The 26257-nt window shown below is 58.0% G+C and overlaps 1 protein-coding gene across 45 annotated transcripts in view; it reads left to right on the top strand.

Annotated features, from left to right (window-relative positions):
• Window positions 1-26257, top strand: part of SORCS2 (sortilin related VPS10 domain containing receptor 2) — a 507067-nt gene that overhangs the window by 167994 nt on the left and 312816 nt on the right. For 5 of the 45 annotated variants that reach the window (XM_084971458.1, XM_084971450.1, XM_021100964.2 and 2 more), the window contains exon 1: window positions 9713-9902. The exons of 38 other annotated variants lie outside the window; for them this stretch is intronic. In XM_084971458.1, coding sequence (XP_084827584.1) covers window positions 9843-9902 — 60 coding nt within the window. In that variant the 5' untranslated portion in view covers window positions 9713-9842. Of the gene's footprint in view, window positions 1-9712; window positions 9903-25064; window positions 25769-26257 lie in introns of those variants that run through there. 2 more of the 45 variants (XM_084971456.1, XM_084971453.1) reach the window with 2 other exon arrangements.

The following is a 26257-nucleotide window of genomic DNA, read 5'->3' as shown; positions in this document are numbered from 1 at the left end:
CCAGGCAGGGCCAGTCTGGGACTTGGGTGACCCATGCCCGTGCGCATCCCAGCCTCGGGCCTGAGAAAGTTCTCTGGGCAGGGCTGGGGCAGGGACGTGCCACGTGTGCCCATGACTGGTGGCACGACGCTCAGGCAAGTCAGCTGGGAGCTGGGGCCTGCCCGGCAGGAGGCAGGGTGTGTCTGCGGATGCGCAGGTGATGGGGCAGGGACCCAGGGCTCTTGAGAGATGCTGCAGGTGCGGCTTCATTCAGCTGCAGGTGGGAGGAGAGCGCTCTGGAGCCCGAGCAGGTCAGGGATGGATTTAAAATCCGAGCGGGATGTTGGGGGGAGGCCCACCCTTTAAGAGCCTCTTGAGCAGCATTTCTCAGATTTTCATTCGCCCACGATCCCCTGGGATCTTGTTAAAATGCAGGTTCTGATTCAGTGGGTCCGGGTGAAGCCAGATTCTCTTTCTAATGAGCTCCCAGGTGACTGATTAGGCTGCTCCGTAGGGCTCTGTGAGAGGCAGAGGGTCAAGCGGCTTGAGTCCTTCCTCTGGTGTAACCTCTAGCCCCTGCCAGGTGGACACTGGGAACCCCACGTGACAGATGGGGCCACAGAGGCTCCGAGGGTGGAAGTGAGTTCTGGAGGTCGCCCGGGAAGGGGCGGGGTGCTCCCCCCTCCTCCAGTCCGTCTCGAGAGTGGGTGCCTGTCCCGGTCACCCAGCCAGTCCAGTGGGGGGGACAGTTCAGGTGTGCGGCTTCTTATTGCCCCCCCCCCCCCAGGCTTCCCGCAGCACAGGAGAAGGGAGGCAAGAACTGGGTTTTATGAGCACCTACTGTGTGCCAGGCACCTTGTGTGTCACCTTGTTTATCCTTGTCACAGGGACAGCATCCTTCTCTCGGCGCTGGCAGGGTTCTGCACGCAGTGGTCCCAGGAAAGGCCACGCTGACTCGGGCAGCTCCCAGCCAGGCCCAGGAGGGCTTGAAGCACCTGCCGGGGGCAGCAGCAGCCCTGGCAGCTCGGTCAGCTTCTTCGTGTGCCTCTCTGCTTTTTGCTCCTGGAGGAGCAGTACTGCCTGGGCGCCCTCAGGAGAGAGGCTGAGCTGTCTGTCGCACCAGACCTGCCTCTGCTTGGGCTCAGGGGGCAGCGTGGATCCCAGGGAGGCTAGAGACGTCCCTTTCCCCACCTGACCCCAGCCTGGACCTGGCCACCGGAATATGTACCTCGGTGACATTGTGGTGGCTTTCTGGGCGGGGCACCTTCCCGGGGGCAGCTTTCAGTCCCACGAATTGCTGGCGGGAGGTGGAGAGAGCCCAGTGGGAAGGGCTTAATCCTCGCCCACCCACCCCACCCCACTGGACGCTGGCAGGAGAGGTCACCCCATGGGTGGGGCTAGAACTTCTCTCGGAACATGCCGTGGGGGACACAACCGTGTCACCAAGTCCTCCACCTCCCTGGTTGCCTGTGGCTGCTGTGACCTCTGCCTTCGGCAGAGCACGAGGGCCCGGCCACCAGATGGGAGAGCTGGGGGGTGGGGATGCGGGCGAGACGCAGTGGGAGGCAGAAGAAGGGGTCTGGGGTCTGATGAGCCTGGTTCCCGTTCCAGAGCTGCCTTTTACTGTATGCGGCCCTTGGACCCGACGGGGCACCTACGTCAGTGAGGTGGGGCAGGGCAGCACGGCAGCCCTGGCCACCAAGCGCCTCTCACAGGGCAGTGCCCAGGAGTGTCCTTGACACGGTGCAGTGTCCTGACGGTGGTCAGCACACCAGGTCAGGAGGCGGAGGGCAGGAGACGGCTGAGGCCAGGTGGGCAGGAGGGCAGCTTGCCCCACGCCCCTGGCCCAGGACCCCTGCCAGGACCCCCGTTTCCTGCCTGCCTTGGGTTTAGATGGAGCAGCCATCCCAGGACCCTGTGCCCACACCTGCCTCTGGGTGGCCTGTCAGCTCCCTCTGCCCATGGGGCGTGGGGCTGCTTTAACGTCGGGGTCCCCCACTGCCCTTGGCTTATTCTTTCATCTTCCGCCAAAGGGAATCACCTGCCCGCCCGCCCACAGGGCCCGCTCGTTACTGACCCAGCCACTGAGGGTGTTAAGTGAGCTCCCGCGTGCCAAGCCAGCTTGCCTGAGCGGCAGGGCCTTTGTGGCCGGCTGGTGCTCCAGCGCGTGTGGTGGGACGTCCTCCGCTGCTCCACAGCAGGTGAGGGGGCTGCTAGGACCCCCCGGGTGTCTGGCTGGGAGGCCCTTCCGGGGCTGTGCAGGCGCTGGCACGCGGTAGGGGCCGATCTGGGAGACCTCCCAGTCCAGCCCCTCCGTGAAGGATGGGGACCCTGAGGCCCAGGGTTCCATGTGTCCCCAGCCCCTGGGATGGAGCCAGGCCAGACCCGGGTGCCTCTGCCTCCCCGAGACCTGGATCCAGCCCCCCCCCCGGCCGCCCGCCTTTCCCCCCCAAGGCTCCAAGCCGGTGATTTCCAAGCATCTGAAAGTAATAAGGAAGCAGCTTGTGGATGAAATAGCTGGAACATGAAACTGTATCTTGTGGTCAGTGTTTCTTTCTGTCAAAACATGTCTCCTTGCTGAGCTGGGTTGGGGAGGGGGCCCAGGAGACCCTGTTTCTGTGGCCTGAAACCCACAGAGGAGTCAGCTCCATAGCTCATGGGGTGGAAGGGGCAGGGCTGGTCTTTGGGTTAACATCTCCTATCTCTGCCCCCTTTGGCCCGGCCTCCTCGCAGCCAAGGGAGCTTCCTAAAACCAGAGCTGACCCCACCGTCCAGCGCCAGAGCCTTCTATGGCTCCCTGTGGCTTTCGCATTGATGTCTAAGTCCCCCAATCCTCTTATTCCTATTGATACCCCTGCCCCCCCGAGAGCCCTCCCAGGGTGAGGCATGTGGGACACAGGGTGTCAGAAGGGCGGTCCTCGCTCAGGGGTGGAGCCCGAGAGCGCGGCTCCCTCACTGCCTCACTCTCTTCACCCTGGCCCAGCCCTGCTTCTTTCTCGGCCCCCCTCCCGCCGCTGCTGCCATCCCAGGGTTCCTTTCAGGCCTGGCCTCCTCCCCTGCCAGCTCCTTCCCTGGGGACCCCTCCTCCCCTTTCCTTAGCCGTTGTGACTTCTGCTCCCGATACCCCAGGCCCTTCTCGCACCCTCTAATTCTTGGTTGTCTTCCAAACCCTTGATGCTGTGAATTCTGTGAGGGCCAAGCCTTGCCTGTTGTGTTTATTGCTGTGTCCCCGGGACTAGCACAGGGCCTGACACATAGTAGTTGCTCAAGAAACGTGTGTTGGATGGGTGGGTAGGTAGGTGGGTGGATGGGTGGGTTGGATGGATGGCTGGCTGGCTGGCTGGAGGGTGGGTGGGTGTGTGGATGGATGGATGGTGGATGGCTGGATGGTTGGGTGGATGGATGGATTGCTGGCTGGCTGGCCGGAGGATGGCTGGGTGAATGGATGGGTGGATGTCTGGGTAGGTGGATGGATGGTTGGTGGATGGGTTCGGGATGGGCATAGATGGCTGGACAGGTTAATGGATGGCTGGCTAGGAGGATAATGGTTGGATGGGTAGGTGATGGGTGGACAGTCGCATGGCTGAGCCTTTATTTGTAATTTGAAGCCTTCCTAGATGCACTTGAATCCTGGAATTAGCCAGGTAGGGCCACCTGGACCTCACTGGTTGTTGAGGGAGGGCTCATGGCCCAGGGCCACAAGAACGGGGTCTGCGCTGAGCTGTATCCAAGCCTGAGGATGCACAGCCGAGTGGGACACAGTGCCTGCCCTCTTGGAGGTCACGACCCACTATGGGAGGTGCTGCGGGCCTGGTCATGGTGGTCTGTTGGCATCGGGTGGTAGTGGTGGCATAAAGTCCCCTGGGCACGGTGAGGGGAGGGGGCCTCTTCCTCGGATCGTGCTGAGGGACCCTTCGTGGAAGAGGTGACATTTGAGCAGGCTTTGTCGGGCGAGGAGGTGTCGGTTGGTGGAGCTGGTGGGTGGGGAGCTCTTGGCAGAGAGAACAGGGCGGTCAAAACAGCAGGTGCTTTCCGGGAACAGAGAGGTGGGCTCTGTGGCTGGAGGTTAGGGGGAAAGAAAGCCAAGGAGGCGAATTGAGACGCCCGGGTAGGGACTTTGAACTGGATGTTTGCAGCAATGGGGAGCCGCGGAGGGTTTTACACAGACAGACCTACATTCCTTCGCTCAGCCCAGAGCTGGTACTAATGCCAAGGTCAGGTCCAGGTTTGCGCTTGGAATTCCAACATTTCTGGAAATCCTTGTCCACGCCCCCCACCCCACTCCCAGTTCTCATCTCCAGGCCATTTGAGCTTCAGCTCATGTATCCCAACAACAGGGCAAGAGGCAACTTGTTTTTCATGGGTTTGTACAGGTCTCCACTGAGTGTGGGAAAGGGAGCAAAAAAGAAGAAACCGCTTTTGTTCCGCACCCTCCCCTGGGGGGGAGGGGGATTTGAAAGGGAGGGCGGACCCTTGGATAACCCAAACATTTTGCAGAGAGCCAAAACACAGGAGAGAAATGCCGCCTGCAGGCTCCCTCAGACCCGGGCCTGCCGAGAGCTGCCTCCCGGGGCCGGGTGGGGGGTTGTTTTCTGCAGACGTGGGCCTCCCCGCTCTGCTTCCCTCTCGCCCCCTTTCTCGTCTTCCTGGGCGCTGGAGGCGGCTGTGTCAGACGGCAGGTGTGTCCTGCAGGAGGCAGGTGGAGGCGGAATTTCCCGACTGTTCACCAGCAACCCTCATCCTTAAACGCCAGCAGCCCCTCCCATCTTTGCACGCCACCCTCCCTCCAGGCCCATTTCACATGTGAGGGGGACCGAGGCTCGGGAGGTGGGAAGACTTGCCCAGGTTTCCGGCTGGGTGGGCACGGCTGGGCGGCTTTCCTCCGCAAGTAGGGATGCCCGGGGTGCTGCAGGGTGTGGAGGAAGCTGGGAGGCTGGGAGGCCAGGCTGGGAGGGGGACCAAGCCTCTGGATGTAGAGGCTGTGCGGGCTCACGTCTCAGCTCTGCCCCCTACTGGCTGGGGCTGGCAGGGCGCCTGGCTTTCTTATTTGTAATTCGGGGGATGTAGCTCGTAACCCACTTCTCCCCATCTTGCGCTGTGCCCTGGGGGCTACTTTTGAACCTAGGGTCTCAGACGGGTGACAGTGGCCTCATGTGGATGCCCTCACTTGTCCTGGTTTGCCCTCTTGTCTGAGGGCATGGCCGGGGCCTCTGAAGCAAAAGGCTGGGCAGGGGGTGGCAGGCAGGCCACGCAGTGCCTTCCAGCCACGGTAGGGGGCTTGGACTTTGAAGAAAGCACGGAGCCCCTGAAGGGCTTACACGTGTAGTGACAGGGCGGCTTTGCAGCCTGGCTGCAGTGTGGAGAGGGCTTGCCAGGGTCTGAAGCCTGATGGAGGATCAGGATCCGAGTGCCCTCAGCCAGCATGTACAGTGAGGTACACGCTCCTTAGCAGGGGATATGTGGCCGCCCGGGACCTACCCTGCAGGCTTCGCTCCTGTCTTCCCCTCCAGGCTCCTGGGGCTCCTTCGTGTTTCCGAAATAAGCATACTCTTTGCATGTCTGCATTTGCACATGCTGTTCCCCTGCTGGAAACACCCTTCCCTGACCTGTGAGCTCTCGGTGGAGTCGGGTGTGTGGGTTCCTGCAGATGGTCTGCACCTGCCTTTGTACCCCACCCCACCTTGTCGTTGGGGTCTGAGCGTACACGCTCTAGCCTGGAGCCTGGCACTTAGCTGGGGCTCCAGCGCCAAGCATGCTGGCTGAATGAATGAATAGCATGCTAAACAGAGCTTAGGGAGCTTAGAGACCATCTGGTCCAAGTTCCCTTGAAGTGACAGGTAAATTGAGGCACAGAGGCACCTAGCGGGGGGCGGGGGGAGGCTCTGGGACCCCTGCCCTGTGGCTTCTCTAGCGTTTTCCGGCCACCCTTCCCCCATGCTGTTGTCCCCCTCCCCTCCGCCAGGACATAAAATGTGGATGCCCTCACTTGTTCTTTAAAAACTAACTTTGAAATATTTTATGCCCCACCCGAATCACATTTGGAAACCATGTCTTTAATCGGGCAGCTGTCGTGGTTGGTTCCAGTTCCTGGGGCGGCTCTGCCTGTCTCTGAGCTGCCGCCTGGGGTTGTGGGCTGAGCTCTGTGTCTCCTCCAAAGGCCTGTGTGTGGCCCCAAAGCTGGTCCCTTGCAGGAGCTGTTGCCTCCACGGAAAACATGCGGAGACCCAGCAAGGCTGGACGTGCAGCTGACAGGGGCCACCCCAGACCGGGAAGGGCCGGTGTATGCTGTCTGGAAATTCACAAAGACCCCGTCCAGGAGGGGCCCCCGGGTCCCCTCGGCCCACTCAGAGGCTTCCTTGCAGGTTGAAGTTTGTGACCGCGATGCTTCATGTGTGACCCTGGGGGTCACCTTTGATGTTGCTGCGGCCTGGATTTGGGGTGTGGCCCCCGTGGGGCTGAAGCTGGGTGGTGGTGATCTGCTGGGGAGAAGGTCCAGCCCCCCCACGTGCCCACGGGGCCGCGTACCCACGCTTCCAACCTCACATGGTTGGAGGTTTTGCCCTTGAGAAGAAGCCATCGCTGTTACATGACCCGGGAACATGCTTCCCAACTAGTGTGCCTGGGGGTGTGTATTGGTCTGCCAGGGCTGGGTAACAAAGTGCCCCAGAGCGGGTGGTTTAAACAACGGAAATGTCCTGTCTCCTGGTTCTGGAGCCGGAATTCCCAAGTCAGTGTCTGGCTGGGCAGGTGGGGGCCGGCTCCTTCTGTCCCAGCCTCTCGCCGGGGATGGAGTTTGCTGGCAAACTTTGGGGCTCCTCGGCTTGTCGCCACGTCGCCTGTCTCTGCCTTCATCTGCAGGTGGCCTTCTTCCTCTGTGCCTGTGCCCAGATGTCCTGTTTAGAAGATACCAGTCATACTGGATTCGGACCCACCCTAATGACCCAATTTTAACTCGATTGCCTTGGCAGAGGCCGCCCATCTCCAGTTAGGTCACATTCTGTGTACTGGGGTTTAGGCTCTCACGTGAGTTTGGGGGGACACTGTTCAACCCGCCACAGGAGAAAGCCAAAAGCCAGCTCAGACGTTGTTTGCAGATGTGAGGGTTGGGAAGTCTTGGGGTGAACGTCCCCTGAAGACTGAGGGTCTCCAGCAAAGATTCCTTGGGAGGGGCCACCCGGGATGAGGCAGGGTTGCAGCCGGCAGCCCCCATTCTTCAGGCCGGCAGCCCGAGGCCTGAGGAGTGGAAGGGCCTGACCAGGACCAGACCTGACACAGCGGGGATTCTAACCTGCTTAGAATTAGCATGAGGGGCAGCCGGTAACGGGGCTGAGGGAGGGAGGAGCAGGACAGGACTTCGGAGCAGCTTAATTCCGAGACAGACCGTGTGTGAGGCCACTGCTGGGGGTGAGGCTTCAGAGCATAATTGCCTGTTGGGCTCTACATCAGGCTGCCACTTATTACAGCCCATGGGGTGCCAGGCACCATGCTGGGCCTGCCGTGCCGAAGCTCCGGGACCCAGAAGTGCCTGCAGGATGGGTGCCCAGATCTGAGAAGTGTGGAGCTGGGGCTGGGAGGCTGATCAGTGCGTGGGTGGCTGGGTAAGGACTCGAACCTGGGTCTCCGTGATCCCTGAGGCCCCACGGTGCTGCCTTTCGTGGTGTATGAATGTACTACCCAGTGTCGCTGGCACCGGAGGGGCTGTGCTGGGGCGGTTTGCCAGGACTGTGTGGTTCTCGGGATGTGAGGTGTCCAGAGCCCAAATGTGGACAGTCCTGGGAAGACAGGGACAGTCCCCTGATCTGGGTCAGGACTTCTGTATCTCCTAGTGTTCGTGGGAGAGGCCCGGATCCAGCCTGCGCCTGCCCTGAAAGGTGCCAGCTTCTCTCTAGAAGGTTTCTCCCACATGGTGGTGAATCCGCTCAGTCTCTGTGGGCTCCCTGGTCCCCTCACTGGGTCTGAAGACGACGTCTTGGTGTAGCAGGTGTGGTTTTTCCTCTGCAGCCTGGCTCTCGGGCACGCGGGACCTGCCCCGCTTTCCCCTCCAGCCATGCGGTGTTACGCTCCAGTCCTGGCTGCAGGCCCAGTTCGGGGCCAGAAGTGAGGCAGAGGCCAGGCGAGGAAGAGGCGAGTGCGCCTCGACAGGAAACGCGGGGTCCCCTGGGCATTCAGTGTCACCACCCCCCTTTTCCCATCCTGAGCTCAGCACCAGCTAAGAGATAAGACACAGGACAAACATCAGCAATCCAGTGGCGGCTTTATTATTGTCAAGGAGGATTTTCTGGACCAGGAGGATGTGGTTTTAGGTCTGTAGCCAAGAGGAGTTGCTCCTTTCTCACCCATGAACCCCGTCACTGGACAGTCGTGGCCCTGAGCCCTCCAGCACAGTCTGAGCAGCTGGAACAAACCCAGCCTGCAGGCCACAGCCATGAGAAGCAAAGGAAGCACAAGAAAAGAGGGGCAAGTGGTCCCACCTCTCAGAAAGGAAAGTCATGCATGGCCTGGGAGGCTGGTCTTGTTGACTGTGGGGTCACACTCCCTGGCTCCTGGCTTGGCACAGCGTCTGTGTGTAGGAAATGTTTGCTGAGCGGAAGCATGGCAGTGGCGTGGGCTTGACTCCTGGGAGCGTTTGTGGGAAGCTGCTGAATTCTTCCACACTCACTGCTCTGTTCCTGCCTTTAGCTCTTCTTCCCTCTAGTGTATGTCCCCCCCACCTGTCCCAAGTTCAGCTCCAAGGCCCCTCCTCCAGGAAGCCTTCCTGGTCCTGCAGATGGCTCTCTGTCCCAGCATGGCTCACTGTGACTTTCAGAATGCTCTCTCTAGGTTGGAGATGGGCAGAGCCGAGGAGTCTGTGACCCAAAGCCTGTCGCTCCAGGATGCCAGCCTCCAGGGAGGACTTCCTGTGTCCATCGCCAGGGCCGCTCCACCTGCGGACTGGGCTGTTGTGCAGGTTCCTGCTCTGGGCTGGGGGGGGGGGGCCTATGCTCAGGAGGGCTCCACACTCAGAGGGGGCCCACCCCGGGAGGTCCCCCGTTTGGCTTATGCGGCTGTTGCCAGCTTAACTCTCTTTTTTTTTTTTTTTTTTTTTTTGGTCTTTTTTTGTCTTTTGTTGTTGTTGTTGTTGCTATTTCTTGGGCCGCTCCCGCGGCATATGGAGGTTCCCAGGCTAGGGGTTGAATCGGAGCTGTAGCCACCGGCCTATGCCAGAGCCACAGCAACGTGGGATCCGAGCCGCGTCTGCAACCTACACCACAGCTCACGGCAACGCCGGATCCTTAACCCACTGAGCAAGGCCAGGGACCGAACCCGCAACCTCATGGTTCCTAGTCGGATTCGTTAACCACTGCGCCACGACGGGAACTCCCAGCTTAACTCTCTTAATGATTCTTTAGCAAGAGGCCCTGTGTGTTCATCTTGCAGTTGGCCTCTCTAGCTACACGGCGGGCATAGGTGGAGCCGATGGGGACATGTGGCTGCCTGCATTCCTTTGGTCTTCACTCTGCAAACGAGAGCCCAGCGGAAGTGGGGGGTAGGGACGCTCGGAGGGGGCCGTCTCGCAGGCCAGGCTGTGTCCTGGTGTCCTGGAGGCGCTGGCCTGCAGGGAGGGGTGGGAGACGGAGCTAATGCGATGGCCTCAGGTGTAAGTTGCCCTGCGGGGCCCTGGCCCAGCCCCCGCATCCTTCTGGGGCTCAGCGCCCGAGCAGGCCTCGCGAGACTTCGCTCACCCGCCTTTCCCAGGCTTCCCTCCCCGCGGGATTTCGGAGGCAGGCGTAATGAAGTGTCCCCTATAAAGTTTCATGTAAAGTAATCTGCCTAGAGAATGGCCCAAGGGGGGTAGTTGGCCGCTGCCGTGGGCAGTGATTACCATGAGCGGATGTGATGTCTTCAGCTGTGAACTGCGGAGGCCAAGCCGGAGGAAGACGCAGGTACCCTGGCGGTGGAGGCGTCTGCGGCCTCGGCCGCCAGCCTGGCGGGGAGGGCCCGTGGGGCGCTGGGAACTGAGCGCCGCGGGGTGGGTCCTGCAGACCCTGCGCGGAAGCGAGGGTGGGGCTGGGAACCGCTGCATGTTTGGCCGCCATCCTCTGCTGAGGTTCTTCCCGTCACATGACTCTCCTGTTGGGACAAAGGGACATAGAGGCTGAGAAAGCCACGGGTCTCGCCTGGGATTGCCCGGCTAACAGGATCATGCCAGGCGTGAGCCTGACCTGACTGTGCCATTTGCAGATGTGCCCAGGCACCTGCAGGGACTGCAGTGCGAGCTCCAGAGGGGTTCAGACGGTCCGGGCGTCCGAAGTGGGGTGTGGGTGTGCGATCCTGGACCAGGCATCTGGCACTTCACAACCAGAGGGCCTCTGTTTGGCTGCTGGCACGTCCACTCGCTCAGCTGAGTGACATGAGGTGAGGCCTGTGACGTGTCTGAGCCTCACCCTTGGCACACATGGGGCAGACAGAGCGGCCCTGATACCCGGGACAGGGCGGGTGTGACGCGGCGTGACTGCACAGCCCTGCGCGTGGCATGGGAAGGGTGCTCACGAGGCGTCTGCGGGAGCACTTGACCCACGTAAGTGACAGGCAGCCCAGCCAGAGCTTGAGGGCTGCCAAGCCCGGTGTGGCCATTTCTACCTGTTTCCCAGCTGCCTGCCTCAGTGTCCCCATCTGGAAGACAGGGCTAATCATCCCAGTACCTGCCACAGTATTCAAAACGAAAGCCCTTCTCCTCTTACAGAACACCTGGCCTTGTTACACCTGTGTCCCCAAGGGGTCTCGTTAGGTGTCTAGGTCCAGCTGGGAAGCGGCAATGCCAGGAACCTCCTAGTGGCTGCGGGTGAAACACACTGGGAGGATTTAGTGAGGAGATTCAGGATTTGGCCGCCAGATGTTCAGCTCCCCAGGCCTGCAGGTGAAGACGGCCGTGATGGGTTGGGGTGGTGCGGTCTGGACACTGGGTCCTGACCCCCTGCCCTGCGCTGTCCATCATGCAGAGACAGCTGGCCCTGTGCAGTCCCTCAGTGCTGATCAACTGTCGGACACGGGTGGGGCCTGGGGCGTGAGGACCCAGTGAGCTCCTTGCAGAGTCCCCAGTCGTCAGGCCCTTGGAGTAGAGGCTGAGCGTCCTCAGGGGACACTGGGCCCCCAGGAGGCTGGGCCTCGCTTATCCCATGGAACCTTCTAGAAAGGGAGGAAAACCAGGCCGCTTGCCCTGCACCCCCGGCTTTTACTGTGCTGCTGGCTGGGAGGAAGAGGTTGGACAGGGGCAGGGCAGGGTGCCGTTCTGTACAGCTGGTCCAGCCTAGGCCGCTGGGGGCCAGAACAGCTCTAGTGGATGTGCCGAGGGCACCCCCCTCCCTCGGGGCTGTGGGCGGCGAGGAAGGGGAGGGTGACTGAGACAGGTGCCCCGACTGTCCTTACACCAGGAGAAGACGGAGCAGTTTAGTGGCCCTGCCACCTGCCGGCAAAGGAGTAACATGAAATGAGGGGCAGAAATGTGCCCTTGATCCGCGAGCTCTTTCCAGATGGCGCAGGAGGTAGGGGGGCACCGTGCCAGGTGAAGTTGGCAGGATGGGCTCCGGTTTAGAAACGATGCCCGCATTGCAAAGCTGATTAAAGCCCCTTCCACTTAGGCCTGGCCCCACTTCCTGACTCAGCCTTTAGCCTCACAAGCAGCAAGTCAGGACGCTTCCCATGGAGTCCCGCTGAACTGGGGTTCCTGGGGTTGGAAGCTTTGGGCTCTGCCTTCTAGCTGGGGGGGGGGCATCCAGAGCCCCCAACATGCCAACACTGTGGGAGGGGGCGGGAGGGTGGTCCTTCTTGAGGCCCCTCCCAGCTGCTCTGGGCTCCTGGGGGACCTGGGGCCTCTTCTGCCCCCCTTTGTGTCCCTGGCTGGGTGGGGTGGGGGGCATTCGCTGTGAATTTCCTCCAGGAATTTGAGTAGGTGGGGATTTTTGTCTTGTGATAAAAACGTCACCCCGACCGTGCTGGGGCCTGGTTTTTAGAGGAGAGCTTGGGGGCTGGAGAAGCACGTTCCAGAGAGCAGAGATGGCTGGTATTCATTTCTGCTTGGTGCCTGTTCTGAATCCCTAACACCTCTGAGGATGTGGCCCAGGAAAGGCTGAATGGTGCCGTGTTGACAGGAGCTCTGTCAGTAGCCCCAGCAATTTATCAGGGATGGGTGGTGACTCGGGGGTCCCCTGACTGCCCCTGCGGTGCTCTCTGTCCAGGATGATTTGATGGAAATCTCTGACTCCACGCTCCAGCAAAGCCCCTGGCTGGCCGTGTGACCTCAGGCAAGTCCCGAGACCTCGTCGAGTCAGGTTCCCATCTTGGAGATGAAATGGCCGTGAAAACCTCTGGCGATGTCTCTTTCTTGCTTAAAACCTTCATGTGATGGCCTGTGGCTCTTGGGGTGAACCTCAGCACACCGGCAAAGCCGCAAGACTCAGCCTCCTCCCCACCCCGTGCTTCAGATTCTGGAGTGTCAGCAGGTGCCCCAATTGTCTGGTCTCTGGGATTTTATTGCAGCTCATTCCTCTGCCTGGAACACTTTCTTCCTTCTTTGTTCGTCTTCCTCCTGCCATCTTTTCTCTGGCCAATGCCTTCTCTTTTTTTAAGGTCTGCCTAGCTAACCTTTTTATTATTTCTATTAGATTTTCTCCAAGAGCCACCTTTTGGTTTCAGAGATGTCTTTCTGTTGCTCTTCTCTCGTCTATTTCACTCACTTCCACCCCGATCTTTATTATTTCCCTCCTCCTACGTACTTTGTGTTTGGTCTTCTTTTTCTCGCTTCCTGCGGAGGAGCTGCGATGGTTGGTTTTAGACTTTTCTTCCTTTCTGATACAAGCATTTAAAGCTAGATGCTTCAAATTCTAAGATTTAAATTTAAAGCTGAATTTTCCTCCTCACACTGCTTTAGCTGCATCCCACCCACTGGGATGTTTGGTGTTTCCTTTTCCTTCAGTCCGAGATCTTTTCTGATTTCTCCTGTGATTTCTTCTTGGATCCGTAGGTTATTTAGAGAGGTGGTGTTTATTCTCCAATATTGAGGGTTTCCTAACGTTCTTTCTCCCGTGCTCTCTTAGGTCCGTTGTGGTCAGAGAACGTGTTTGATGTGATTGCAACGCTTTTATACTTATTGAGGCTTGTTTTACAACCCAGCATGCAGAGAATGGGTTTGCTGCTGCGGTTGAGTGACATTCTATAAATGCCAGTTAGGTCCAGTTGGCCCCTGGTGTCCACCAGGTCTTCTGTATCCCTAGGCATCGTCTGTCTCGTTCTCAGCGTTACTGAAAGTGGAGTGTTGAAACCTCGAGCCGGGACTGTTGAATTTCCTCTTTCCCTTTCCAGTTCCGCCAGTTTGGCTTTCTGTACCCTGGGGCTGTGCTGTTAGGCACATGCACATCTGTCCTTGTTATTCTTCCTGAAGGACGGACCCTGCTTCTCCTTCGGCCTCACATAAATGACCCTTTTCCAGGGAAGTCTTCCTGGATCTTGAGGGCACCAGCTCTGCTGCCATGAGTTCCTGTGACGGCTTGTATTTTCCCGTCATAGCAGTCATCAGACTTACCGTACCTCCTGAAAATCCACACGGGCAGGGAGCATGTCAAGCCCCCTCGGCTCCGCGTGCCCAGCACCTAATGTAGAGCCTGTGTGTAGTCGCAGGTGCTTGGTAAATATTTTCTGATGGGCTGGATAAGATCATGCCTAGGAGGGATATTTTATTAATATTGGTTATTATCATTCTTGTCATGTAGCGTCATCTTCACCGATAAACACGTGAACAATTAGTGCTTGAGGACAGCCGTGGCCCAGCCCTGCGCCCTGGACATATATGCTTCCTGAATAGAATTGAGTTAGGATAAGGTTTAGCCTGAGGGAAGCTGTCAGGGCAGCGCCTCTGGGTGTCCTGTGCTTGGGGCCACTCAGGGTCCCCTGTCTGCGGTGGGGCACCTGCCTCCGCCTCCCCCACTTTCTCTTTGGCTCTGGATTGTCACTGGCTGGTCTGTCGATGTTGTTCAGCTGTCTCTTTAAACGCGGTCTCCTTGGCCACCCTGGATCCACTGAAAGTGGACTTCCCACGTGCCACGCCTGGTGCCAGCTGTTGAGCATGTGACGGCGAAGAAGAATAAAAAGTACCTACTAGGTGCCAGGTGCTCTGCTGGGCCTTCTGTGCACCTGTTTCCACCTTATGATGATCCAGCGAGGTAGGGATTCCTGCAGCCCTTTGCGAAGAAGAACTCAAGGCCCGGGGAGGTTCAGCACTCTGCCCAAGGTCACACAGCACATATGTGCTGAGCTGGAAACGCGCCCCAGCGGTTCTAAATCCCATGCTTATTTCCCCTCTCCCCTTCGCCCCCTGAGAGGTGAGGAAGGCCACTCTGATTCTGTGGGAATGTGTGGGTACTTTCCTTCTGGGTCAAATTGCCATGTGTTTAAACCACAGCATCTAAATGGAAGTGAAAAATTACATAGTAACTACATTTTAAGGCAAATTAACCTTGATAAGATCTTTAATGTCGTGTATTAGACTATTTTCGTTAGTAATGCATTAAAACTGTCAAAACCGATATGATCGCACAATTAATGAGATTACACAGGATGTAAATTTCCATTCATTATCACAGTGTCTGTGCTAATAGACTCGCGGTTGACACCCAGAAACCATGCTCGTTCAAAGGGACAACATCCTGTGAATGGCGTGAAATGAGCAGGCAGAGGCGGCCGGTTTTGAGGACCTGGAGTGGGGTGGTTCCTGCCGCTGTCTCACGAGGCCCTAAGACTCGCCTTCTCGGAGGAGTTCGTCGGGGGAGTCCTGCGAGCACGGCCAAGGGGCCGACGCGCGATGAGCCCACCTCCCCGGCTTGCCCTTTCGGGATTCCTGGGGCCATCACCTTCAGGCCGCTCGCTCTGCCACCGCCGCTGGCGCTCTCGCTGAATTATGAAATCGGAGTTCATTCGGAGAAAGCAAAGGGCGTGAGGGAGTTCTGTGCACTGGAGGAACAATACAAATAACTCGCACGCCTTGCGCCGCGACAGGCCGTCGGGCAGGGGAATCTGAGGATGACGGTGGCGTGTGCGTGTCTTCAGACCGCCCGACAGAGCCGGGCTCCTGGATGAAGCCCCACTTTTCAGATGATGGAGCTGAGGTTTCCGGAGGCTGCGTAACTGGACCCGGTCACATGGCGGGTTGGGATCTGGTTTGAATCTCTTGGTTTTTTTAAAATTTTTTATTAGAGTTGATTTACAGTGTTGCGTCCATTTCTGCCGCACAGCAAAGTGACCCGGTCACGCACATACACACATTCCCTTTCTCGTATCGTCTTCCGTCATGTTCTATCCCAAGAGGTGGGATAGAGTTCCCTGGGCTGCACAGCAGGACCTCGTTGCTTAGCCTTCTAAATGGAATAGTTCGCATCTACTGACCCCAAACTCCCCGTCCATGCCACTCCCTCCCTGCCCCCTTGGCATGCACGAGTCCGTTCTCCGTGTGTGTGAGTCTGTTTCTGTTCTGTCGATAGGTTCATTTGCGCCATATTTTAGTGAATCCCTTGTTGTTGGTTTTTTTTGTCTTTTTGCCATTTCTTGGGCCGCTCCCGCGGCATATGGAGATTCCCAGGCTGGGGGTTGAATCGGAGCTGTAGCCACCAGCCTACGCCAGAGCCACAGCAACGCGGGATCCGAGCCGCGTCTGCAACCCACACCACAGCTCACGGCAACGCCGGATCGTTAACCCACTGAGCAAGGGCAGGGACCGAACCCATGACCTCATGGTTTCTAGTTGGATTCGTTAACCACTGAGCCACGACGGGAACTCCAGTGAGTCCCTTGTTTTTAACCGTCATCTTGTCCTGCCTTTTCGCTGTTGGAAAGCGAGGTGTTATTGAAGGGTGGGTTTCTGTGGCAGGACTCGCAGTTGGGATGTGATGCTGGCATCCTCCTGGGTTGTGATGCAGAGATACACACACCTGTCCATACGTGTAATTCATCAACCCCTACAAGGAGCAGCGCAACCACAACCAATCACTGAGCCAGCGCTCAGAACACCTTAGATGCTTGAACCTGACAGCAAGCTCTGGAGAGAGAGCTGTTTACACGGGGAAGCAGAGGGCTGGGGGTGGCCCAGCTGAGCCGAGGTGCTGAGATCTGAGCCCAGTCCGTCTCCCTCCAACACTCCTGCTCTTTCTTCCTGTGCCCAGGGGGAGCCAGGGGCCACTCTGCCTCGGTGCCAGGTCATCCTGGTGGGTGTCCCAGTGGTTCTCTTTTATACGCTTTTGAGTGGGGACCTTTGCAGACCCACGGCACGTCCTTGACCTCCCCCACATGCATTTCATCAGCACTGTGTCATTGTCTCGGTGCCCTGGCAGCTGAAATAGCCGGCAGATTTTTAGAAAGGAGCCGGGAGCAGGTGAACCAAAGCTAGTACCTAGTGTGAGCAAAAATGCAACAGAAGGGGTGTTTTTTTCCAGAGTGTGTTTCTCAGCAGTGTGGTGAGTGGATGCAGCTTCTTTTGTTTTAAGAAGAGCACTCAAGGAGTTCCCTTTGTGGTGCAGCAGAAACGAATCTGACTGGTATCCGTGAGGATGAGGGTTCGATCCCTGGCCTTGCTCAGTGGGTTAAGGATCTGGTGTTGCCATGAGCTGTGGTGTAGGTTGCAGACGAGGCTCGGATCCCACGTTGCTGCAGCTGTGGTGTAGGCTGGCAGCCCCTCTTGAAGTGGGTCTCACTGTGGACTGTACCCGACTGGACCCCTAACCTGGGACCTTCCATATGCCGTGGGTGCAGCCCTGAAAAGCAAAAAAAGAGCAAATAAAAAAAAGAAGAGCTGCAAACTCTTGACTGGAGAATCCCACTGTGGGAATTTTGTGGATCCTTCACAACCAGGAAAGCGCTGCCTGGGAAGATGGTCACATCCGTCTTTTTATGGCATCAACAACCAGGAAACTCCTCCGATGCCCCGACCCTGGGGCTGATGTTAAGAAAGTCAGCTGACTTCTCGTTGTGTTCTCTGTCCAGTAAGTTAAAATGATCCTGTTGAAGCCTGTTGAATGGGGAAAACAGGGCGCCTCCCTGAGTGGGTTGGTAGCGTGTCAGGTGCTGGGCTTAGGAATTTTGGCCCCTGATGTGGGGTCGCCAGCCCGCATCCCTGCCAGGCGGTAGACTCCTGAGGGGTTATCTGGCTGCGCCTCGGTGCCAGGCGGCCAGCTCAGTGCCTGGCCAGGTCCACCCGCAGGGCTGGGCTGTAGAGATTTTCACCAAGGCCACATGCAAGCTTCCCTCCCATCTTACGAATCAAATGCCATTGTCCACAATTGCTTTTTTAACTGGCTCTGAAGAATTCACTGCTCTTAACTGCTCCCGGGCTCGCTCATCTCCCTAAGGGAGTGGGGCTCACTGGACCGTACCCCACGGTCGGCTGCCTCCATCCGCGTTTGCTCTGCACAGCTTCCCTGTGCTCCTCTGAACCCAGGGCCCCACGTGGGCACATCTTCCCTCGCTGTTTTGTCAGGGGGGCCGTGGCGGCGGCGGGGGTGGGGGTGATGGCTGGGGCCGGGCCGGGCCGGTCCCGGGAGTGGGGGCGGTGCTCCGCCGGCCTCCGGTCCTGTGAGGGCATCCAGGGCCGAGGTGTGCAAATCGAGGTGCCCACAGCCTCATGTGCTCACATTATACGTTGCCCCCCTTGGACCACGCTTCCAGCAAGGGCGCAGGGGGTGGTGCATGACTGAGTCTGCCCCCACCCACCCTTAGCCTTCTGGGCCCCTCGCCCTTTGGCTGGTGGGCACCCCAAGCGCTCTGTGGCCCGGTTACCTGGCACCCACAGTAACCGTGAGCCTGGAGTGGTGCATGTGCTCTTTCCTGACAGCTTCATAAGACAGCACAACAGCAGGAGTTCCCACTGTGGTGCAGTGGGTTAAGAGCCTGACCGCAGGGAGTTCCTGCTGTGGCTCAGCGGGTTGCAAACCTGACTAGTATCCATGAAGACACAGGTTTGATCCCTGGCCTCACAAGGTGGGTGAAGGATCCAGCGCTGCGGTGAGCTGTGCTGTAGATCGCAGACGTGGCTCGGGTCCCGTGGCTGTGGCTGTGGCGTAGGCTGGCAGCAGCAGTTCCAATATGACCCCTAGCCTGGAACCTCCATATGCTGTGCGTGAGGGGCTAAAAAGCAAAAAAAAAAAAAAAAAAAAAAAAAAAAATCCATCCCTGCCCAGTGAGGTAAAGTATCTGGCGTGGCCACAGCTGTGATGCAAGTCACATGGATACAGCTTCTGGCCCAGGAACGTCCTTGTGCCGAAGGTGTGGCCATAAAAAACAAAGACAAAGAAACCCCAGCGGCCTGCTCCGGGTGTCACCTGGCCGTCAGCCTGGGGTCCTGGGCTATGACCTAGTCAAGCGTGTCAGCTGCAGAGCGACGGCGCCCTCCTCCCCTCCCCCGCTTTCCTTCCATCTCTGTTCTGCCTCCACCCTGTTCTTTTGCTTCCCTTCATTCCTTCCCCGTCTCTCCCTCTCTGAGACGCACAGAGGCCCCCGTCTGGCCTTCCTTCCTCACCCCCGTCCCCTCTCCCACCCTCACCCCCATCCTGCATGCACATCCTCTCGTCACCTGTCTGCCCAGCATCTCTAGAGCTTGCTCTGTGCCAGCTGCTGGGGATACGGTGACGGACAGGCCAGCTGGAGTCGGTCTCTCCTTTTTCTTGGCTCCCCGAACCCGTCTGTGTATCCACATCTCACCATCCTAATCATTTTTTTTTTTTTTTTTTTTTTTGGTTTTTGGTGGAAATTCCCTGGCCAGGGATCGAACCCGTGCCACAGCAGTGACAGTGCCAGGTCCTTAGCCCACTGAGCCACCAGGAAGCACCGTAATCACTTTCAAATTGTGAGATATTTTGCGCAGCTCTGCCTCCCTCCCAGACTTTGAAGGCTTCCAGAGCGTGGGTGGGGTCTCCTGTACGTCCTCATGGCCAGCCCGGAGCACTGAGGAACCACGCTTCTGTGGAGGCTGGTGTGCAGATGCCTGTGCTCGGGATCTGGAGGGCCTGGGGGCGGGATGCGCCAGGGACTGGCCCTGCTGACAGCCCTTCACGGGCAGGCTTGGCCCACACCCCTCCGGCTCTGTCCCCTTCGGGAAGCTCCAGCTTTGAACGCCCAGGGCTCTGCTTTCCGGGTGAAAACGTAGTCTTGCGGCAGCTCTGTGCCTTACAAGTGGGGCCAGAGTCCCTTTGGCCGCTGTGCACCTGCAGAGGGCTGGGCAGCAACGAGGGGACAGCCCAGCCACCTGGGGTGAGGGAGGCAGCTGGGGGCGGGGGGGACACACATGCACCTCTTGACTGGGAGGCAGGTCTTGAACACACCCACCCACGATAAATCGAGACCCGATTTCTATTCGTGTGACCTCTGCAGGGGCATCCGAGGACATTTTACAAACCAGAGCAGGGAGGAATCAGGCACCAATTAATTAAGAACGAGTTGTAGGTGTGATTGGGTCCCTTTGCTGTACAGCAGAAATTGACACAACATCGTAAATCAGCTATACTTTAATTAAAAAAAAAATCGTGCCTGGAGTCCTGTTGTGGCTCAGCAGTAACAAACCCAACTTATATTGGTGACAACGCAGTTCGATCCCTGGCCTCGATCAGTGGGTGAAGGATCTGGCATGGCCGTGAGCTGTGGTGTAGGTCACAGACGTGGCTTGGATCCTGCGTTGCTGTGGCTATGGTGTAGGCCGGCAGCTGCAGTTCTGATTCGACCCCTAGCCTGGGAACCTCCATATGCTGCAGGTTTGGCCCTAAAAAGACAAAAAGAGCAACAACAACAAAAAATCGTGCCTAACACGGGTGAAAGGGCCAGCGAGGAGGGAGCCAGGGAGAGAAGGGCCCCGTGGCGTCGGGGATCAGGAGCTGAGGACCTGGGGTCGGGGCCCCCCAGCTCAGTGTGGAAAGTCTGAATGCAGAAGTAGGTGAAAACCAGATTCGACCTGGTTAATGGGCCGAACCATTGACGGCCTTTTTCCACGGGGTGGGGTTTATCCGTGCCGATGTGTGGTGCCTCTGTGTGCAGTACGCTCTGGCTTTTTATCAATGTTTTGTTTATGCCAATCTCATCTTTGTTTCCAAACAATATCAAGTGATAGAAAACACCATCATACAGAAAAGCACACGGAAAAAAAACAAAAAACCCTACATTTTTCTGATAACACTCAATCTGTTCTGTTTATCCGTCCAGCTCCTGATGTGTTACTGGCTTGCGCGATTCCAGAATGGTGGGAGGGACCGTGGGCTTATTTGGGGGGACCCAGAGCTGAACCCAAGAGCCACACTAAGGAGAGGCCCCTCCTCCCTCTACCTCCCCACGAACCCCTTCGTGCCCCTCTGGTTTTATGGTGTCCCCGGGGCTTCCCCAGGCCTCAGGATGCATCCCTCTGGTTTAGGACAGTCTTAGGTCATTTTGGACATATAACTTGGCTATGACATCTGTCTCAGCCGGGGAGACTTGCTGCTGTAACAGAAATGCCCCCTAAAGTTCACAGCTGTGCACGCTACGTGCTCACTCTTTCTGTTCCTGTAACAACCAAACTGGGTCTTCCTGGGGGGCTGGGTCTCCTGCAGGTGGTGATGAGGGGATGCAGGGGCCCTCACCTTTGGTTCTGCGTGTGCTCCTGCCGGGAGTCCTCCGTTTCCCCTGCGTGGGTGGGAAAGAGGAGCTCACAGGGCGGTGGGGGGGTCGTGGCAAAGGAGTGAGGGGCCAGCGGAGGCAGCTGTACATGGAACCCAGGTTTGCCCTCCTGGCGCTGAGAGCTTCTGGCTAAAGGTTGGGAATGTGACTCTTGACGTGAAGGAGGGGAGGACTGCCTCTTTCTGCCCCACCTCCGGCCTTTCCGCCTGCTGGGCTGCCTGAGCTCGTGGCTGCCTCAGGGCCTCTGCATGGATGCCCTCTGCTTGGAAGCGTCTCTGCGTGTCTGGCTTCTTCCTGCAGGGCTCCACTGTCGCCTCCTCAGAGCGTTTCTCATCAGGCAGCCCACAGTGGGGCTGTCCCTGGCCCTGGGGCCACTCACCCCTGCAGGGCTCTCCCTCCTCCGTCGTCCCCTCCCCCGCCAATCACCAAGCACCACCTGGCATAGTAGTGCTTATTTTGTGGGTCTGTTTTCTGTCTTGGCCCCGTCTTCGTCTGCTCAGGCTGCTGTAACAGAACACCCCAGACGGGGCGCCTTAAGCAAGGGATGCTTACTTCTCGCAGGTCTGGAGGCTGGAAGCCTGGGCTCAAGGGGTCGGCAGATCGGGCTCTGGGTTTGGACCCTCTTCCCAGCTTAGCAGCCGCGGTCCCTCTGGGAGCTCCCAGCGCCCTTCCCCGTCACACAGAGGGCTCCCTCTTCTTCTGAGCACACTGACCTCAGCACGAGGGCCCCACCCGTGTAACTTCCTCTAAACCGAATCCCTCCCAAAGGCTCCACCTCCTAACACACCCCACGGCAGGAGGTGGGGGTTAGGGCTTCAGCAGGTGCATTCTAGGGGCACAGCGACACTCAGTCCCTAGCGGCCCCCTCTGCACATGCAGTGTAAACATGAGGGGAGGAACCAGTTTGTCCTGCTCAGGGCTATGCCTGCAGGGGCAAGAGTAGCCCCTGGCACTCGCAGCCCCCAGGAGTGTTTGTTGAAGGAGCCAGTGCATCAGTGAGTGGATGAGCCCAGGGTTTTTTTCTTTCTTTTTCTTAGGGTCACACAGGCTTCATATGGACGTTCCCAGGCTAGGGGTCGAATTGGAGCTACAGCTCTCGGCCTCCGCCACGGCCACAGCCACAGCCACTCAGGAGCTAAGCAGCATCTGCAAGCTACATCACAGCTCACGGCAACGCCGGATCCTTAACCCATGGAGCGAGGCCGGGATTCGAACCCATGTCCTCATGGAGACTCATTGGGTTCATTCCCGCTGAGCCACAACGGGAGCTCCTGATCCCAGGATTTCTGAAAACACCTCCTGATCGGGCCCAGGTTCCTCAGGAAGGTGACCGGTCAGCCCCCTGCCCTGCGCCAACACGAGTCAGACCCTTTACAACAGTCATCTCATCCAGCATCTCGTGCCGTCTTCCCAGTGAGCTGGGGAGAAGGCCTTCTGAGCCCCCTGTGGAGGCGGGGAGATGGGGGAGGGCGGGAGCTCCCCAGCCCCGCCCCCTCCCTTTGGCCGAGGCCGCTCGGTGACCCTGGGCACCTCTGTTCCCTTCACTTGGACGTTTCCAGCCCTGCGTCTCTGGCCACCTGCCCCTGGGATCTGGAAAGGCTCCCGCTCCAGTCTGCCTCCGGGACTCAGCCTTTGCCCTTGGATTCTAAAATGCCGAATTCACACGTGTAAAACATGAGTATCTCGGCCTGACTGTTGGTTTCTAATCCCGGCTCTGAACATCGGGACTGTTTAATGAGAGAAGAGAGCAGAGAACAGACTCGGGTGTCCCCAAGGTTTGTCTAGAGCCTCGGCCGAGGGCGACGTGTGCTCGAGGTCCCTGAGGTGGTGATGGGCGGCCTGGCTCTTGCCAGTCCCAGCAGGACAAAATTAGGTAATGAGCTGCATTGAAGGAGGTGCTAATTGGACACTCGAAATGTTACTAATTGCTCATCGGCAGCATTGCTAATTGAGTGATAATTTTGTTCTTTCAAGGTGATTTAACTGCTCAGAGGCAGGGTTTTTAAGAAGATTACATGAGATAATAGGAGCTCAGTGGGGGGAAAATAGAGAAATGAAACTCCTTTCTTGGTTTGGAAGGAGAGGTTTCATTTCGGCATGATGCCTGCGTCCTGTCCCTCAGCTCCAGGCTGGCTGCCGTGGGGGGCACGGGGTGGGGGGTGGGGCGGATTCCAGGGCCCTCCCCTCCCCTCTACTTTTGGATATGGGGGTGGGGCATCACGGACCGTGTCCTCTGCCAGCGGTGGCTTCAGATGACCACCGAGGGAGGAATGCAGTTCTGCCGGTTAGGGACATGGCAGCAGGGCAGGCTTCTGCTGGCTTGCACGCAAGCTGCCTACGGAAATACCTGCATTCCTCCGTTCCCAAGAAGGCAGGGAGCAGGCCTGGGTTTGCAGAGCAGGTCCCAGAAGAAACTCTACACCCGGGCTCGCTGGCGTGGCATCTCTTGTCTAAGGAAGGGGCCCGGAGAAGCAGTTTTCTTAACATCAGCGCAGTGGCCGATCTGCGGGCTGTGCACAGTGACGTCGTGGGGCTGGCACTTGTGATGCTTGGTTTGCATGGTCTCTGACCTTTGCCAGAGCCCCTGGGCTGATGTTATATTTCCATTAACCCCATTTTATTTGTTTAATTTTTTTGTCTTTTTAGGGCCGCACCCATGGCATATGGGAAGTTCCCAGGCTAGGGGTCGAATCGGAGCTGCCGCTACCAGCCTGCGTCACAGCCACAGCAACACCGGATCCTTAACCCACGGAGCGAGGCCAGGGATCGACCCCACAGCCTCACGGATACGAGTTGGGTTCTTAACCCACAGAGCCACAGCGGGAACTCCTCCATGAGCCCCGTTTTACAGATGACAAACACTGAGGCTCAGAGCAGACCTTGCCCAAGGTCATGATCCGGAGAGGCCGGCGGTGTGGTCAGTGTGAGCTTTATTCTCATGACTTCCATTTCACAGACAAGGAGGCTGAGGCCCAGAGAGGTCACACTCCTGAGGCCTTTCTGCTGCTGTGGTCACGATTGCCATGTCACACGGGAGGAGACTGAGGCGTGGGCAGCAAGGAATTGGCCAGGCCCCCCCGTCGTGGGCTCCCGAAGCCGTGTTCTTTTCTCTTTACGAGGTTGACTGCTAATGTCACTTTGAGCTACTTGCCTTTCAGCCTTAAGCCTTTACACCAGTGGGGGGCTGGGGGGGGAGTCCCATCCTCTGAGAAGCACCCAGATGTGTGGAGGGACAGATGAAGGTCTCGGTCCGGCCATCTGCTGAGTGGCGGGGTCAGCTTGAAAACCGTGAGCTTCATTTTTCCGAAAAGAATCTTTGCAGTGCGCCGTGGTTTTCTCCGTGGCCTGACGCAGGGTCAGGTTTTGTGACTGTCTGATGGGCAATAGAGAGAATGGCTTGTTGTGTTTTAAGAGTTAACTCTGTGTTTTTAATAATATGGTTTAGATCTTTGGGGCCCCTCCCTGGTTCCCCTTTTCTCTGACCAGAACCGAGGGCGGGAAATTAAAAGGTGCCCCGTGAATTGTGTGATCTCCTCCAATCTCTCTCCCGGCGTCTGCTGTTGTTTCTGCTTATTGCATGTGGATGCTGTGTGATTTGCTGACAAAACACGCATAAATGTCATGCCTTCCACGTGAATCTCAGGGTCTCCATCACACAGCGCATTTTCTAAGTGCCCCCGACGGGCCAGGTGCCGGGCCTGGTGCCTGTTTCTGGATGTAGAATCAGATCAGGTGCTCCCTGCAGATGGTCTGGAAAACGCATGCAGGTGCATGTGGTAAAATAGATGCACCTGTGTCCTGGGACGGTGGTCGGGACCCCACAGGGGTCTGGGTGTCTCCCTTCAGCCAAAGGAGCACGATCTGAGCTCAAAGCAGTTGAGTGGTCCTTCCAGCTCCAGAGCTGGGGGTGGCAGAGTCCGTGGGGCTGGGAACTCGGCACTTCGCAGGTGCGGGTGTTAGGGATCTGGGAGCGGCCAGGCCCTGGCCTGGGGCTTGGCTTTGTTCTCTGGAAGTCTTTCTGCCGCCTGCTAAAGGGAACCTCACTCATGATACCGGGACTCCCTGCAGATCAGAGCAGGACTGAGGCTGCAAAGCCGGGGCCGGAAGGCTGGTCTCGACCACGGTGCCACCGTCCGTCACCCACGGCGCTTCAAACGTTTGAGGATGAGATGTTATCAGTTTGCCCGGGCTGCTGGGGCAAAGAACCCCAGCCCAGGGAGGAGGGGGTGGACTCGGGAGGTGGGGGTTAAACAGCAGAAGTTTAGTCTCTCCTAGTCTGGAGGCTGTCTGTCCAAGATCAGGGTGTCAGCAGGGGCTGGTTTTCAATGTTCCAGGCCTTTCTTCTGGGCAGGAGATGCCGGCTTCCCCTCGTGGAGCATGACCTCAGCTTAATTACACCTGTAACAATCTCATTTCCAAATGAGGTCACATTCCAAGTGCTGGAGCTAAGACAGCAAGACATGAATCAGGGCCGGGCGGGGGGGTTCGATTCATAACTGCTACCGACCTTTAAAAAGCAGGAGCTGTTGCTTCAGAGTCCGGACTGTAGAGTTCTCTGGAAATATTGGAGGCCCAGCCATGCCGGGCGTGACTGCAGAATGTCGCCGCCTGCATCCTGGCTGCCGCCCGTCGCCGTGTCACCTCTGCAGGCACACTGGCTGCAGGAGCAGGCTCTGAGGTCCAGCAGATCTGGGTTCAAACCCCAGTGGGCCCCTGTCACACGTGGGTGACTCGGGCGAGTCACAGAACCTTCCAGAGGCTTCTTGCTGCGTCCACCATGGTCAGACGGTCTCTGCTCCTGGCTTGTGGTGGGAGCACAGGACCTGGGGCAGGTGAAGGCGGGATTGTGCCTGTGTCTGCCCTTGGCAGGCTGCTGCCCTAATCATGGGCTGTAGTCTGTCCAGTCCCTGGCGGGGCCGAAGAATCAGGGGTCAAGCTCAGACTCAAGACAGCCCGCTGAAGGGTCCCCGCTTGCAAATGCACGAGTTGAGGCTTCTCCACCACGATACTTTATCCGACAGCTGCCCTCACTCACGGACGCCGGCCTCTGCCGTGCCGCGTAGTTTAGCCTGAGGGAGAACCGCTCGGGAAATGCGCTCGGGGCCGCTGCTGTTTGTTTAATTGGCTCTGGGTAAGTGGGGCCACGGCGGGATCTAAAAATACCCGGGCCGAGTTCCTGGTCTGCGCTACCACTCGAAGGGACCCCGCGGGTTTCTAAAAACCCCCGCCGGGCGTGTCGACAGCGGCAGAAGACGCATGCCGTCTTTGACCTTGGCCGGCTGCTGTTGGAGCATCATTCTGTGAGAATGAATTTATTTTTGCAACGAACTCGTTCCGTTCGATGGCTGTCGATATTCATGTAGCAGGGATTAAAATCAGGCCGACAGGATCGAGGGTAAATAGCACTTTAGGCTGAAGAATACAAATGGGCCACCCAGGGGGCCAGCCTCCGCCGAGAGGCAGCGCTTGTGAGGTCAGGATGGTGCCCCCAGGCGACTCCCGCTGCAGGAGGTGACAGGGGGGCAGCGAGGAGGGCAGCCTGGGCAAAGGAGGTCTGCTGCTGTAGCCACCCCTGGGAAAGGAGCCAGCAGTGGTACTCATTACGCAGAGTGGCAGTAAT

The sequence above is a fragment of the Sus scrofa genome, chromosome 8, assembly GCF_054392235.1.
Source record: "Sus scrofa isolate SSC_HxYL_T2T_F1_AM1 chromosome 8, Sscrofa_HxYL_maternal_Yorkshire_Landrace_v2.0, whole genome shotgun sequence".
Lineage (NCBI taxonomy): Eukaryota > Metazoa > Chordata > Mammalia > Artiodactyla > Suidae > Sus > Sus scrofa.
This window is presented reverse-complemented; position numbering and strand designations above follow the sequence as displayed.